A 15,714-nucleotide genomic window follows, 5' to 3' on the forward strand; every position below is an offset into this window, starting at 1 on the left:
CTGGAGAAGGAAAGGATGCTATTGGGTTAACTGACAAAATTGGAGACAAATCGCAGGTTAGACAAAAAGTATTGTATGCTTGCTAAATTTACAGAAGTTGCTACATATAATGTGCTTATATAAGAGATATCCCTATCCTTATTTTTAGGAAATACATATTTCCTAAGAAAGTATATAGGAATAAAAGACCATGGTGTCTGTAACTTAAATCATTCAGAAAAATGATTATGTGGGTGTGTGTATGCAGGTAGGTAAGTAGGTAGGTAGTAAAAGACTGAGAGCTAGAAAAGAGGGAGATTGAGAAAATGGGTGCAAAGCAAGTGGGGTAAAATGTTCCCAATAGGTTATTTGGAGTTAGAGTACACAGGTGTTCTCTGTACCATTTTTTTTTTTTTACCTCGTCTCTAAGTGTGAAATTGCCTACTTCCAAATAAAAAGATTCAAATATCGCTATACCTACTGCTAACAACAACAACAAAAATCATTCTTTCAGGACTAAAATATTCAAAATCAACAATACCTTTAATCTTCAGCTATTTTTCATGAATTTTATGACTCACAATTATTTTTTATACCACTAAGAAAGGAAAAAAGATGACAACTATAATTATAAGACAGAATTCTATAGCAGCATTTTTTCCTGTTATCCAGATACTAGTAAAACCCAAGGGGGGGGGGGGCGCCTGGGTGGCTCAGTCGTTGGGCGCCTGCCTTCAGCTCAGGTCGTGATCCCAGGGTCCTGGGATCGAGCCCCACATCGGGCTCCCTGCTCGGTGGGAAGCCTGCTTCTCCCTCTCCCACTCCCCCTGCTTGTGTTCCCTCTCTCACTGTGTCTCTCTGTCAAATAAATAAATAAAATCTTAAAAAAAACCCAAAAACCCAAGGGTGGGAACAAAGCAAATTCCTGACATTCTAAAGAACATTCTAAAGAGATATTTGGAGGCCAGTCACCCTCTCCTAGACTTAAAAGGGACAGAGGTGGCCATGATGCCATCAGCCAGCACCTCAACTGGCCCCCACCTTCATCCTAGTCTATAGAATTGGGGTCATAGTCTTACAGCAGTCTTGATGAAGAGGCTTTTCTTTCTCTTTTGACCATCACCAATTGCTCCCACTTCTTAAAGCTAAGTGAAAAGGCATTTGTTTTTATTTCTGGCTTTTTGCCACTATAAAAAGGACTGTAATAAATATCCTTAAAATTATGCCCTTACACAGTAGTACTTTTATTTTCAATAGGACAGAGTCCCTAGAATGGGACTGATGCATCCAATTATAGGTGGGTTTTTTGTTTTAATTTTATAGATGTTGCCAGATTTTTTCAAAAAGGATGTACACCCACTTTACCATTTTCCCATATCCCCACCAGCTCTATGTGTTATTTCTGTCAATCTGTTATCTATCTTACTGCTACCTTAAATACATTTCCTTGTATTTGAATAGGGACATCTTTACATATATATGTTTGTTGGCCATGTGAACAGCTTTCCTGTAATTTATTGATTCATATTCTTGTTTTCCTTTTCTGCAAACTGTTAAGAAATTCATGTATATTATAGATATTAACATTTCATCTGTCCTTTACAGTACAAATACTTTTTCCAGAAATATCATTTGTTATTGTTTATAGTACCTTTTGTCCTATAAGATTTTGTTTTTATATGATCAAATATTAGCATAAATACATAAATGCATACACATGTATGTGTGTATATATGTATATGTGTGTGTGCTTGTATATATAAAAGATATGTATCTATCTTTTTTTAAGCCCCTGAGATCCCAGTAACTAAATGTACTTTTTAATTATCAAAGATGATTGAGAATTTAAGGTATTTGTCCTACACATAAATAAGGACAGCAGGAAAAAGGGATGTAACTAAACAGGGTTGAAGCAGTTTACTAGGGGGAAAAAAATTCACGTTTATTTCATCCATCAATTTAGATTTTCAATGAACCAGTTCCATCTAACTTATTTAAGTGGACGGAGCATTGTGAGTCCCATTCTCATTTTTAAATGGAGAACCTGAAGTATGGTGAAAAGCCACAGTGAGTAACACAGCTGAGATTTGGTAGTCCCTTGAAACATAACAGCAATGTCATACAAGTTTTTGGTAGCATTTAGTAACAAGCTGCTTACCTTTCAATAGCCAATTCTTTGTTAGAAAGTTGCTGCACTGTAATCACAACCTTCTTCTCTATTCCTTGTTTTAATTTGAAATAAAATTTGTCTCTATCCTTAGGCACAGGACTGAAATATGCAAAAAGAACAGAAATTATCAGTACAATAACACAATAAAATAATCTACTCCAAGGTTAGAATCTATTCTGAGGTTCAAATGAGACAAAACCCTTATTCTTAAGGTGCTCTAAACTCTCATCTTGTCAGAGCAGCTAACTACAAATTTTATAGCCAGAAAAACAAAGTCACTAATTAATTTTTAAATTGGATTTATAAGGGCCTTATACTTTATCTCTAACAAAGGTTAAAACCAAGATTCTTTAAATGACATCATTTCAATTTCAGATTTTAAATTTAACAAATTTAGGGATGTAGATTTAATTATTTTTTAAGACTCACTATTCTGGTTTAGCTGGCTGTGTGGTTTTAAGAGCCTTTAACACACTAAAACCCAAGGCAAAACAAAGTAAGAAGAGTTTGCTTTTAAACATCTACAATTTGAGATAACTGTAACATACTCAAGTAAATATAAAGATGGGCAAAGAGATATGGATCAGGGACAACTTCAATTTTAGCCTAGGCCAGACTGACTATTCTTAAGAATTAAGACAATAAATGTCTAAAATATAGTTTGTTTTATCTGAAAAGAAAAAATACCTTGAACAACTTATCTAAGGCTCAATGTCTGTATCTATTTAAAAACAGACAAAATATCTACCTAATAATTATTGTTAGAATGAAAGGCACATAAATGATCATTAAAGAGCATAACAGTGCCCTATAAGATTACTTGTATAATCTTCTAAATATACAACAGAAGAAAATGGTTAATTAAATGATCAAACCACCCAACACACTATTGATACCACTGAAAATGATTTTGATTAAGAACATTTTAATGGAAAAATTCTTACATAATGAAGTCAAAAGAAAAAAATTATGTATATACAAGTATATAAAAATATCCCTTAGAAATAAAGGGAATAAATCAAATATTAAAAGTGGGTGTGACTGACAAAACTATACCTTTTTATTCTGCTTTTATTATTTTACATTTTTCTATAATAAATATTATTCTTAAATACTGAGAAAATCATTTATATAAAATATCTGAAAGCATGAGAATAATGAAACATATTCATTCACCTGCCAAATATTTTCTTTAACATGTTAAAGCTTTATACCAACACTGTATAGCTTCTGGAAGCTTTATATTAGCCACTACTATATTTCAGGCACAATACCAATTTTTATTCTTCCCAAACAACCTCACCTAAAGTTTCCTTTTCCATCATCTTCTTTTACCTCCAAGGAGACACTGAAGGTAAACACGTCACTGTCAGGAGTAGGAATAACTGAGTCTTTAACATCAGACACTTGTCTGGAAGAACGTTTGAATGCTGTACAGAAACTATATAAAATTCTGCTTACCTAAAAGAATAAAAATGGAAATACCATTAGGCAAAGGTTTTAACCGCATTTTGATACCCCCCTCTCCTAATTCTTGAATCTATAACTTTCCATGGTCACAATTTACTTTAGCAGACATAATCTAAGCATACATTTATATAAGCTTATATTTATGTATTTATATATTTATGTTTATATATATTATACATAATATACATTTTATATACAGTTTGCTTCTTCCAACTCTAGTATTTAAACATGGTAATAAAGAGGTTTAATTGAAGTTCACTAAAGGAGCTGTATTTATTTATAGATGTTTCTAGGTCTCAGAATATACCATATTGCAATAAATGAATCCTAAGATAATCATCAGAATGGTGCTGGCTTCTAACTCTTCCCAATGAACACACAAAACAAGGTGTTAACCTAAGTTCTCAATTTCTCTTTTCACTTCCCTCAGCTTCCGAGAGCTAGATAGTGAGGCACAGAATAAAGTAAATACTGGTTGTAGCAATAAGCTTACATGGTAATGTGATTTAAAGAGATTCAAGTGCTGTTACTCAATGTTGCTGTGGTGTAAATGTGCTGCAGGATTCCCAGCTGAAATGATCTATTTATTAGTGCTACGCCACCCTGGTGACTACTAGAAGAATATATGTATCAATGGCTTATACTCATTCCCTAAAGCGGAAAAAGACTCTAGATCCCCCACTCTTTTAGAAGTTATTCTCTTCCTTGGCTCCAAAAGAAGAATCACCCCATCTCAAAATTGTAAGCTTGAAGCACAAAAGAAATTCCAAATTTCTCAGGCCACCCATGGGTTGAACAATGAAACCAAGATGAAGTAAGAGTTTAACAAAGGTCATACATATTCTCACACTGGGAGATACAAGACACTTCTCTAAATATGAACAAACCCTTCCCTTTAGATAAAGTGAATTCAAATTAGTCGCTGAATTATGTGAGTTTCAGACTGTAATATTTTGTCATTTGCTTGAAATGACCACTTACAACAATAGAATTTCTTAAAGCATGGGGTCTCTCATTTTTCTGTTTTTGTGATGTTCATATATTCTGCCTTTTCTCATATATAGTCTATCACATTCAAAAATAAGTGGTCCTCAAGCTTCCCATAGCCACACTTACATCTATTAATCAATGATTACCCTAAACTGCCTTTCCATTGCCAAATTAAGTTTAACTAACTGACTTACACACTTTTAACTGTATAAGAATGCTGCCTGCCAGCCTGAAGTTCACATCCAGCAGAAGCATATTTGTACCACAGTGCTTATAAAATTTTTAAAAATATTTTAATGTGGGGCGCCTGGGTGGCTCAGTCGTTAAGCGTCTGCCTTCGGCTCAGGTCATGACCCCGGGGTCCTGGGATCGAGCCCCGCATCGGGCTCCCTGCTCGGTGGGAAGCCTGCTTCTCCCTTTCCCACTCCCCCTGCTTGTGTTCCCTTTCTCGCTGTGTCTCTGTCAAATAAATAAAATCTTAAAAAATATATGTATATTTTAATGTGTTACCCAATTATAATTTTATGTAAATGAGTAAAAACAAAAGCAACAAAGGACTGATAAAATCCTCACGCCTCAAATCTTACACAATTAAGATGATGAATTCACACATTAATTTAATAAATATTTTTTTAGTGCCCTCTGTATACTTAGTATTATTCTAGGTGCTAGGGATGTAAGCAGTGAACATGGTGCTTACATTCCAGCATATGTAAGCTTAATGTGCTTCAGGTAGGTAAGAAGGAATCATTAGGTAAAGCCAAAAGCAGAAATATTTAGCCTCAAATGGATACTTACTTGATTTAGCTCAATAATTTAAGTGTTAGAGAAGAAAACAGAAGCAAAGAACACACTAGAAATAAGCCACTGAAGAGTATGACTCAAGGTAAAGTGTAAATAGGAAACTTAAACTACTTTTAGTTGAGCACTCCCCACTTCCTAACATCAAATAAAATGTAAAGTCTATTGTTTACTTTTTACACATTGCACTCGAGCATATTTTTAAGAGAACATTATGCGTGAATACAGAGGAATACCTGTAGATAAGTACATTAGCAGAGTCAAACCCCAGCCATATTTATTCTTTCCTCTCCTCTCCCATATGTCCTTCTAACTATTTCATTTTCTTTAAGTCAGAGCTAGCAGCAAGCCTGCCACATCAGGCCACACCAAAAAAGTCAAGGAGTTTGGCAAATTCTAAAGTAGACAGCAAGGCTCAGCAATTTCTCTTTAAAAAGGTTTTTAAGTATATGAGGCTGAGCCAGAGTAGTTAAGGATGATGGGGGAGGGGGGGAGGAATCAGAATACACTTTTCTTTTTTTGGAGGTGGGACACAACAGTACATTAACAGCAATCAAACTGCATTTAATCCTCACCGTGTCTTACAGTTGCTACTCCCAACAACAAGGATAAAATCATTTGTGAATTTCTAGAGTATGTGAATAGCTGGAATGGTGACCCAAGGTAGGGTATCTTCAAGAACAAGGATTATCAATGTCTACAGTTACTGAAACAAATTGGGTAACCAATTACACCATGAAAAGAATATTAAAAACATACACCATGGTAAACATTTCTATACATGTCACACTATTAAACGCGCACGCACACACTCACACAAATAATCTAGAATAGGCATATTCTTTGAAGAAGCTTTATTGACAAATAATATAGTACAATTTTCCCCAGAAGGCTATACCCATAGAAACTACTAATTAAACACAAAAGTATCTGTTGGGGTTGTTTATTATGAGAGACAGGAGGAGAGCACATGTAGATATGTGGAAAGGAGATACACCAAAACCTTAACTCTGGTGGAATTTTAAGTAACTTCTATTTTCTTCTTTATTTCAGTACTTTCCAAATTCTCAAGTATGTATTACACGTAAATACTCCAGAAAAATGGTATTAAACAAAAAGGTATTTACTTAAAATAAATGACATAGCTAATTTTTCCAAGAGAAAGCCTTTTCGTTAATATTGGTGAAAGAGAACTGACTCTTTTAAAAATACCATGTATCAAGAAAATGTTCACCCAAGAAATAGATGTAGAAAAATCATTCTATAAATCACATCCTGAAAGATAATGTGTTAAATTTTTAGAAACAAATTATTCAAATATATTACTCACTGAAAGGAACTAAAATAAGCATATCATACAAGAAACTTTTTTTAAGGTATATTTATTTGAGAGAGAGAGAAAGAGACCATGCGGGGCTGGGGTGGGGGGGGCGCGGGGCAGAGGGAGAGAAACTCAAGCAGACTCCCTGCTGAGCGCAGAGCCCCACAGGAGGTTCCATCTCAGGACCCTGAGATCATGACCTGAGCCAAAATCAAGAGTCAGATGCTTAACCAACTGAGCCACCCGGGCACCCCTCATATGAGAAACTTTTAAAAAATTATAAAAATAAATTTATTTATGGAAAACACTAGTAACATAACTTCAGAATTAATTTCCAAAATAAGGCGTTTTGCTAAAATGCCATCTCAATACATATGTTTAGAAATAATATTTTCCCATACAAGGAATAAGGTTTCTCTTACACAGTGACATTTCAGCAACCCCCCTTCCTTCCCCAAAAAGACAGTGCATTAAGAATGAAGATCTTCCCAATGATACCCCTGATATCTACCATGAAATACCTCTGAATGCCTTTAACACCAGATAATAACCATGCTTCTAAAATGTAACACTGAGAATTGCTAGTAATGGATAAGTATGTTAAAATATACAAACAACAAACATCAAACCTGTTTTGAGGAAACTAGTTACACTGACTTAAAAAATTCTGAAAGGCAGTCAACTAAGCCTTTTAAAAATATCTTTACAAACAGTTTTGTACAATGTATCCATAAAGATGCAACAGGGTATATGTCTCCCTGGCTTTTTTCACTATGCTTTTGGATATTTTGTTTTGTCTGCAATTCTTCAGCAGAAACAGTACATCACTTTCCCTGAACAAAATCATCGGTATCAAGAAACCTCGGGTTGGATTCCCCGACTCTTGCCATAGGTAATCGAGATCCACTCCAGCAGAGCCCTACAGATGAACCTCCAGGGTCTATCAAGTCAAATGTATTCTAACCCTTCTGTGGGAACACCTAATCCTTATGCCAGGTCCCACAGAGCTATGACCTTCACTGGCGTCCCCCTAACACTACCAGTGCCTGCTGCTTGTGGGATTTTAGGGTGAAATAATAGCAGGACAGTGACAGTGGGTCGTGGCAGCCATGCAGCTACTCCTGCTTGAAGTTGCGATGTCTTCTTGCTTTTAACAGACAAACTTCAGATCTCATCCGGGCACTCTGCAAACAATGGAAAACAAGTTAGTTAGTAACATTGCTGCACAGTACATATTTAGGCAATAAGAATGTCCATTACCTGTTCCTGAACTATTTTTGCCAATTGTTTGTGCCCATCAAGAGGGACCCAGAAACTAAGGACTAAAGCTCTGCCTTCACCACAGAACAAGAAACCCAGGAACCAGATAATGAGACAACCAGTAAATGCATCTAAAGACTTCAGATTAATTAAAATGGGTCATTATTTTTTGAGGAGAAAGAGGAAGATGGACATCCTCTGTATAAGGCATGGGTAAAACCCAAAGGTGGGTAGAATGTAAACTATATGAGTGCTAAATGCCTTTATAAAACATAATGAAAAAAATCCATATTTGCTATTTATAATATTTAAGCAACAGGAAAGTTGTTACTGAAAATTATATGGGTATTCAGAGTCAGAGACTTCCATTTGAAACCCAGCTCTATTGTATATTCTCTTAGCCTTGGGATAAACAAAGGGTAACCATACAATTTATCAGCCAAACCGGAAACCTTCTGAGAATAAGATGGAGTGCTACTAATAATATACCTGGACAACAGACATAAACTAGAACTGCTCCAGGCAGACGAGATCACTAATCAAAATAAATACTATCTATATCATAGAGATTTTATGAATGTCAAGAAAATGCTTAGCACAGTGCCTGGCATAAGCTCTACATTTATACTGGTTATTTTTTTCATTTAGAAATATCTCTCATAATAAAGTTTAATGACAAATGTCATGTATTTCTCCTTCAAATAATGAATTTTGCCACCAATGCCCCATAATGGAACACTTCCAAAAATGTACTCTAAAAATAATTAAATACATGGACATCACTTTCTCATAACCTTCAATATACCAAATATCCGCTCTAGAAATACAGTACTATTTAAGACCATATCCAAAATGGTCAGGCTGAGAATTCCCCCACAGCTTTGTCCACTGCTTACCCACTATTAAAGCTCTCAAAAATGACACACAGTTCCCTCACCCATAAATAAGAGGATGCTATAATCCAAAAAGAGTTTCATACCGTCATAATTATGAAAAATGCTTGCAAGCCAGGTCCCCTTTCCATTTCCTTCTGCAGTAGTGTTTCTACCTCTCCAAGCAGGAGGTTCTCCAAGTCTTCAAAGTTCATTTCCTTCAAAGTTCCTTCCTTCCTTCAAATTTCATTGTTGTTAAGCGCCAATTACCCAGAAACCACACAGGTGTGTTAAATGCTGCCAACATGAAATGCCAGGACTCTACCCTCTGCTTCCTCACTTCTGTAGTGGAGTTGTGAGGATCAGAAACAGACCCCTTCATTCACAAACACACAGATACTCTTTCAACATATTTATATTCACTGCCTCCTAAGTGCCAGGCACACTTGTACTCATTCACTCTCCTATCACACCTTTGACCAGACAGTATATACATAAATATAGAAATGCTGGCATGAAACAGATTCAGATGTATTTTTTAAAAACAAAAAAAAACTAACTTGAACTTCTTATACAGACATGGGTTCTGGCTCATATGGCTACAATCTAAAGTATGAGTGTTTATGTATGTTCATTTAGTATAAATAAAATTAGTCACCAGAGCATAAGAACTGACCTATCCCTCATGCTTAGTATCAATCACACAGAAATATACATTTCTCTGAGTTCCCATGTCGTGGCCAGAAATAAACTCTTAGAAGTCCTGTTAATACAATGGTTTGTTTGTTTCATGGTAAACAGAAAATAGAATAGCTGTTTTTAGCATTTCCTGCTGACAATTTATATTTCCAAAAGCAAACACACCTTAGCTTTGCCCATCCAAGCAAATTTATTAATGCCTTTAAAATGGTTTTAAGCACTGAAGTTCTAAAAGTACAACCTAGGGGCACCTGGGTGGCTCAGTCGGTTAAGCATCTGCCTTCGGCTCAGGTCATGATCCCAGGGTCCTGGGATCGAGCCCCGCATCAGGCTCCCTGCTCGGTGGGAAGCCTGCTTCTCCCTTTCCCACTCCCCCTGCTTGTGTTCCCTCTCTTGCTGTCTCTCTCTCTGTCAAATAAATAAATAAATAAAATCTTTAAAAAAATAAATAAAAGTACAACCTAATTACACTTGAAACTAATGCTGCATGTTAACTATACTGGAATTTTTTTTTAAGTTTTTGTATTTATTTAAGTAATCTCTACACCAAACGTGGGGCTCAAACTCACAACCCTGAGATCAAGAGCTGTACACTCTACAGACTGAGCGAGCCAGGCACCCCAACTATACTGGAATTTTTTTTTTAAAGTGCAATCTATTTTTAATTTGGGGAGAATCCAACAAATACAGAAAAGAAGGCAATTTCTCCATGTATTTAACCACCACTTCTCCAGTCTCAGAATAAACCAGTTAGTAATTACTAAGAGGAACATAACTAGCATCTTCAAAAAACTACAAGTTGATACCCCTGCTATAGGTGAGATTTGTATTTTTTCTAAAGATTTTATTTATTTATTTGACAGAGAGAGAGAGCATGCACGCACAAGCAGGAAGAGCAGGAGAGGGAGAAGCAGGCTCCCCGCTCAGCAGGGAGCCTGACCTGGGGCTCAATCTCAGGACCCTGGGATCGTGACCTGAGCTGAAGGTATACGCTTAACTGAATGAGCCACCCAGGCACCCCGAGATTTGTACTTTTAATTAGGCCAGTTCCATAGAGCAAAAGTCATCCTCTGAGGAATGAACATAACAAATAATCAGTGAAAACCACAGATTTCATGAAGCAATCTTAGTCCAATATCTACATGAAAGCAATATGCAACCATCAGTCCAGCAGAAAACATGTTTTGTTATAGATGCTTTTAAAAAAGTCACATGGACCAATCAACTTGGGAAAAATAACCAAAAGAGGCCCTTTCTAAGCCTAAGCAATTACTACCATGGTAGGGTAGGAGGAGAGCTCTTCAAGTAGGATTTTTCTGTTACATCTGTTAAGCTGAGAGTGCCCTACCTATGATACCACTTCAATGCACAGTTATCAGATTTAGTTTTCCATATTTAGTTCTATGCCATTAAATATTAACTTTCTCTTTAGAAATCTCCAAATTTATGTAATAGAGTATATAGTGATACATAATAATTTATACAACAGTGAGACTAGGGTTCAAAAATATTACCCTAATTCATCTTGATAGCAAATTGCTACAATATATTATACTTACAGCCTCTTTAATTTCACAAGAGAAAACATGTATCTGAAATTCTTCTGAACCATGGGAACTCTCTGTAAATGCAAAGCAATTGCTCTCTGTTGTCCCATCATGTCCACGTGCACAGAATAACACCTTATAGATCGGAAAAGAAGCTAACTCCAGATTGTTGGATTGGTCTATAATTCTACAGAAAAGTAATAAAAAATAAAACAAAATATTAACTATCAAAGAACAAAAGCAAACAGTTCTATTATACTAATGACATATATACATAATTATCTTAAAATCACAAAAACTGGTTATAATAATGTATTAAAATATTTTGCTATGTTTGTGTATATATGTATATGTGTGTATATACGTACAGATATACGTATTTATACACATACACACACACACAAATTCTTCAACTTCTTTTAACAATTACTTAATTTTTGTATCTCCTATGATGCTATTCATTTACTCCCAAAGCCAAGTATACATTACCTGGTAAAATCTATGTCACCCATCCCTAATTGCTAGCCTTGTTCTGCCATGGCATTCATTTCTATTTACAACAGCACCTGTAAGTTTATCTAAGACCTAGGTCATTGTTCAACCAAGACGTCTCTTACCCAAAACAAAAAAGGTCAGAGTGGTTCCAAAGTTGAACAAAAGAAGTTAAAACAGAAATTAAAAGGAGTTTGTGGGATTTAGGAGTAAATAACTCTCCCTATGTAAATCCTAAGCCCTAGATTGATCACCCAGGAGCCCCTCACTCTAGTTCTTGAACCACGGTTATATGACAAGGGGAAGACAGATTTTTATGTTCCTTCCAAATAAAGAAACACAAATTATAGGTATGTTTGAAGTTCTATTTCCATTTATAATATTCTAAGCATAATTTTGTAAAAGACTCTCATAAATAAGCAACACTGTCTAAGCCTAAACATGTTTATTTTTCATGTCTACAGAGTAAAAGTGAATTCACAGTAAGTCCTAGGCCTCATTTATGATATAACATCATCACCACCATGCAAAAAATTTCATACATGTCTAGGGGAAATAAAAAAGACTAGAGCTTACCTCACAGAACCTTCTGGAACATTTGGCACATACAGAGTAACAGGAAAGGGGTGCTGACTGGAAGATTTCATAGTTGCCATTGCCCGTAGAGCCTCCACTTCATTACGTGGGGAAGAAACCTTCATACATCCTAAGTAGGTCAGTTTGTTAAATAAAACACTATCTTCTTCAGGTAATCCACTTGGAGAAGTCGGTCTGGGTGTAGAAATTTCTAAAGAAAAACGCATACACACCCACTCAAAAATTAATGGAAAACTTCACAGTACAATTTCACCTACTGCCCAAAAACAAATGAAAAACTGCAAACAAAATTTAGGTCTGTGTTTTCACTTCTTTTGATGTTTATGCTACATCGTAGTTCGGAGTTCTGGAATTTTATACTTTCAAAGCCTCTCAAAGTATTATCTTACTTAGCTATAACTTCTTTAGAGGAAAAGGGGAAAAAATTACAGAGTTCAAATGATGTAGAACAATAAGGAGAAAAGAACTACACTAAAGGCAAGTGGGGCACCTATGTGGCTCAGTCGGTTGAGCATCTGCCTTCAGCTCAGGTCATGATCTCATGATCCTGGATCCAGCCCCATGTCAGGCTCCTTGCTTAGCCAGGGAGCCTGCTTCTCCTTTTCCCTCTGCCCCTCCTCCCTACTCATGCTCTCTCTGTCCCTCTCTCTTTCTCAAACAAATAAAATCTTTTTTAAAATTAAAAAATAAATAAAGGCAAGGTGAAGTAGCCTAAAAATAATGATGATTAAATAAAACTAAAATAAGTTCAAAGTCTGTCTTGGCTGTAAAGATCCTGCATAGCACCAAATTTATTAAGGAGCCTAACTTCCCAAGAAAAAGTAAACAACATTAAGATGTTACATCTCGTACCAATAACAACAAAAGCAAGCCCCTTTTTGGCTCCTTCCTGGCTTGCTGACCTCTATGAACTATGTAAGTATTCCAATGGATCCTATGATTGCTTCCTATGAATGATCCTATGATCCTATGATTGCTTCCCCTAATTCTCCTCTCCCCATCAATGAGTTTCTAAAACAAAACAAAACAAAACAAAACAAAACAAAAATTGTTCACTTTAGAAAATTCTAAGCACAGGGCACCTGGGTGGCTCAGTCAGTTAAGCGTCTGCCTTCGGCTCAGGTCATGATCCCAGGGTCCTGGGATCGAGCCCCACATCGGGCTCCCTGCTCTGCGGGAAGCCTGCTTCTCTCCCTCCCACTCCCCCTGCTTGTGTTCCCTCTCTCTCTGTGTCTCTCTCTGTCAAATAAATAAATAAAATCTTTAAAAAAAAAAAAAAGAAAATTCTAAGCACAGCATGCAGCAAAGGTCCAACTGTAGTTAGAGAGTATCTATCTGCATATATCAGATACTATTAAATTCTCCCTTTGCCACTCTTTCCATCCCCACGTGAAACCCACATTGAGCTAGTCTCCACCTCTCCCCATTACCCATATCCAAGCATACCTGTTTCACCCAAACTAGATCCTTGCACCAGGCTCAAATCCTCACCACCAGGATGCCACTTAATAGGATATTAACAAAAAATTCACAAAAGCCATTACCAGCTCCCAAACATTATAACATGCAACCTCATCTCCGACTTTTCTTCTATTAAGAAACTAAACCCATTCAAAATGAATTACTTCATCTACCATGTTCTTTAATCACTGAAACTGTTTTTTTCCCCTTTAGAATCAGTTCAATGTCTCTATTTCAAAAGGGATAAATTAAAAAAAACACAAAAAATACATGTTAAGGCTGAATGCTAACATGTCTAGACTTACATGTGTTTTTTATTAACTTAGCAAGCACACAACAGTTATTTGCAAGATTCTATGATTAAATCATGTTTTAGTAACTGATGAATATGAGAGATAAAGTAGTTCAAGTGGTGTAAGTTATATGTAGTTGGAGTTTAAAAAAAAAAAAACAGAGAAAAGGGACAAAAAAGCTTTTTGAAAAAAAGTATTCTAATAATCTGTGTAACTGACAGATTCAGAGAACTCTGTAAACCCCAAATAGAGAAACAGTACAGAAATTGATCCCAAAAAAGACAAATGACAAAATAAGCAGACAAAGCCTTTAAAATAACTATCATAAATATGATTGAGAATTTAAAGAAAAACATCTAACAAAACAAGGAGAAAAAATGAAAGACAAAGGACCAAAAGAAATTCTAGAGCTAAAAAATGCAAGATGTGAAATCAAATACTCCCTGGGTGACTATGAAAGCAGATTCTAAATTGCAGAAGAAAAGAAGAATGTTAAAGAAGTTCCTTGGGATAAAGGAAAATGATACTAGAGGAAAACTGAAGAGCACCAGAAGTTATAAATATGAGGGCAAGAATTTTTCCTTGCTTTTTCATTTCTTTAAAATATAACAGATTTTTTAAAGTGAAAAATGAGTATTTTGTAGAATTTGTAACGTGTAAGCAAAATGAATGACAACAAAAGCATAAAGTCTGCAAGAAAAGAAACGGAAGATCCTCACAGTATACCTGAAGTGGTATATTTTTAAAACAGACCTGTTAAAGACTTGAGTCATAAACCTCAGAGCAAGCACTAAAACAATAAAACAGGGCGCCTGGGTGGCTCAGTTGGTTAAGCAACTGCCTTCGGCTTAGGTCATGATCCTGGAGTCCCTGGATCGAGTCCCACATCGGGCTCCCTGCTCAGCAAGGAGCTTGCTTCTCCCTCTGACCCTCCCCCCTCTCATGTGCTCTCTCTCTCTCATTCTCTCTGTCTCAAATAAATAAATAAAATCTTTAAAAAAAAAATTATACAATTTGTATACAACTGTATACAATTACACAGTTAATAAAGCAGTAGGGGGATAAAATATAATATTAAAAAATATTCAATCCAAAGGAAAGCAGGAAAAGGGGGAAAGACACAAAAAACAAAAGGGACAAGGAGAAAACAAATAGCAAGAAAGTAGATACACATATCCAAACATGTAAAAAATTACATTAAATATAAATGGTCAAAGACAAGGGTCACCAGCTTTTTCTATAAAGGGCCATATTAATAAATATTTTAGGCTTTGTGGACCAAGGAAAAATTTGGATATTATGCAGGTAGTTATATAAAAAGAGAGGCCTTCCACAATTTTTTTAACAAAATTCAAAACTTAATTTATGGACACTTTTAATTTAAATTTCATATAACTTTCCTGTATCACAAAATATTATTCTCCTTTGACTTGTTTTCAACCCTTTAAAGATGTAAAAACAATTCTTACCTTGAAAGCCATACTGAAAACAAGTAGGGTTTGGCCCATGGGAAGTAATTTGCTGACCCCTGGTCAATTAAAAGTTCATCAGACTGGATAAAAAAAGAAAAGCTCAACTATATGCTAACTACAAGAAACACACTTTAAAGACACAAATAGACTAGAAATAATTAAAAAAAAAAAATAGTAGACATACCATGCAAACACTAATTGTAAGAAAACTAGAGTAGTTATATTAATATCAAATATTAGACTTTAAAACAAGGGGAGAAAGAGACACTTTACCCTGTTAAGGGGAAAAA

The 15,714-nt window shown here is 35.6% G+C and overlaps 1 protein-coding gene across 5 annotated transcripts in view; it reads right to left on the minus strand.

Annotated features, from left to right (window-relative positions):
* Positions 1–15,714, minus strand: part of RABGAP1L (RAB GTPase activating protein 1 like) — a 773,530-nt gene that overhangs the window by 679,217 nt on the left and 78,599 nt on the right. For all 5 annotated transcript variants that reach the window (XM_064594288.1, XM_064594291.1, XM_064594289.1 and 2 more), the window contains exons 4-7: positions 12,178–12,388; positions 11,122–11,296; positions 3,453–3,610; positions 2,138–2,248 (exon numbers count right to left, since the gene is read on the minus strand). In XM_064594288.1, coding sequence (XP_064450358.1) covers positions 2,138–2,248; positions 3,453–3,610; positions 11,122–11,296; positions 12,178–12,388 — 655 coding nt within the window. The remainder of the gene's footprint in view (positions 1–2,137; positions 2,249–3,452; positions 3,611–11,121; positions 11,297–12,177; positions 12,389–15,714) is intronic.

This window comes from Mirounga angustirostris, unplaced genomic scaffold (assembly GCF_029215605.1).
Source record: "Mirounga angustirostris isolate CCGP_5_RB_7025 unplaced genomic scaffold, mMirAng1.0.hap1 SCAF_6, whole genome shotgun sequence".
Taxonomy (NCBI): domain Eukaryota; kingdom Metazoa; phylum Chordata; class Mammalia; order Carnivora; family Phocidae; genus Mirounga; species Mirounga angustirostris.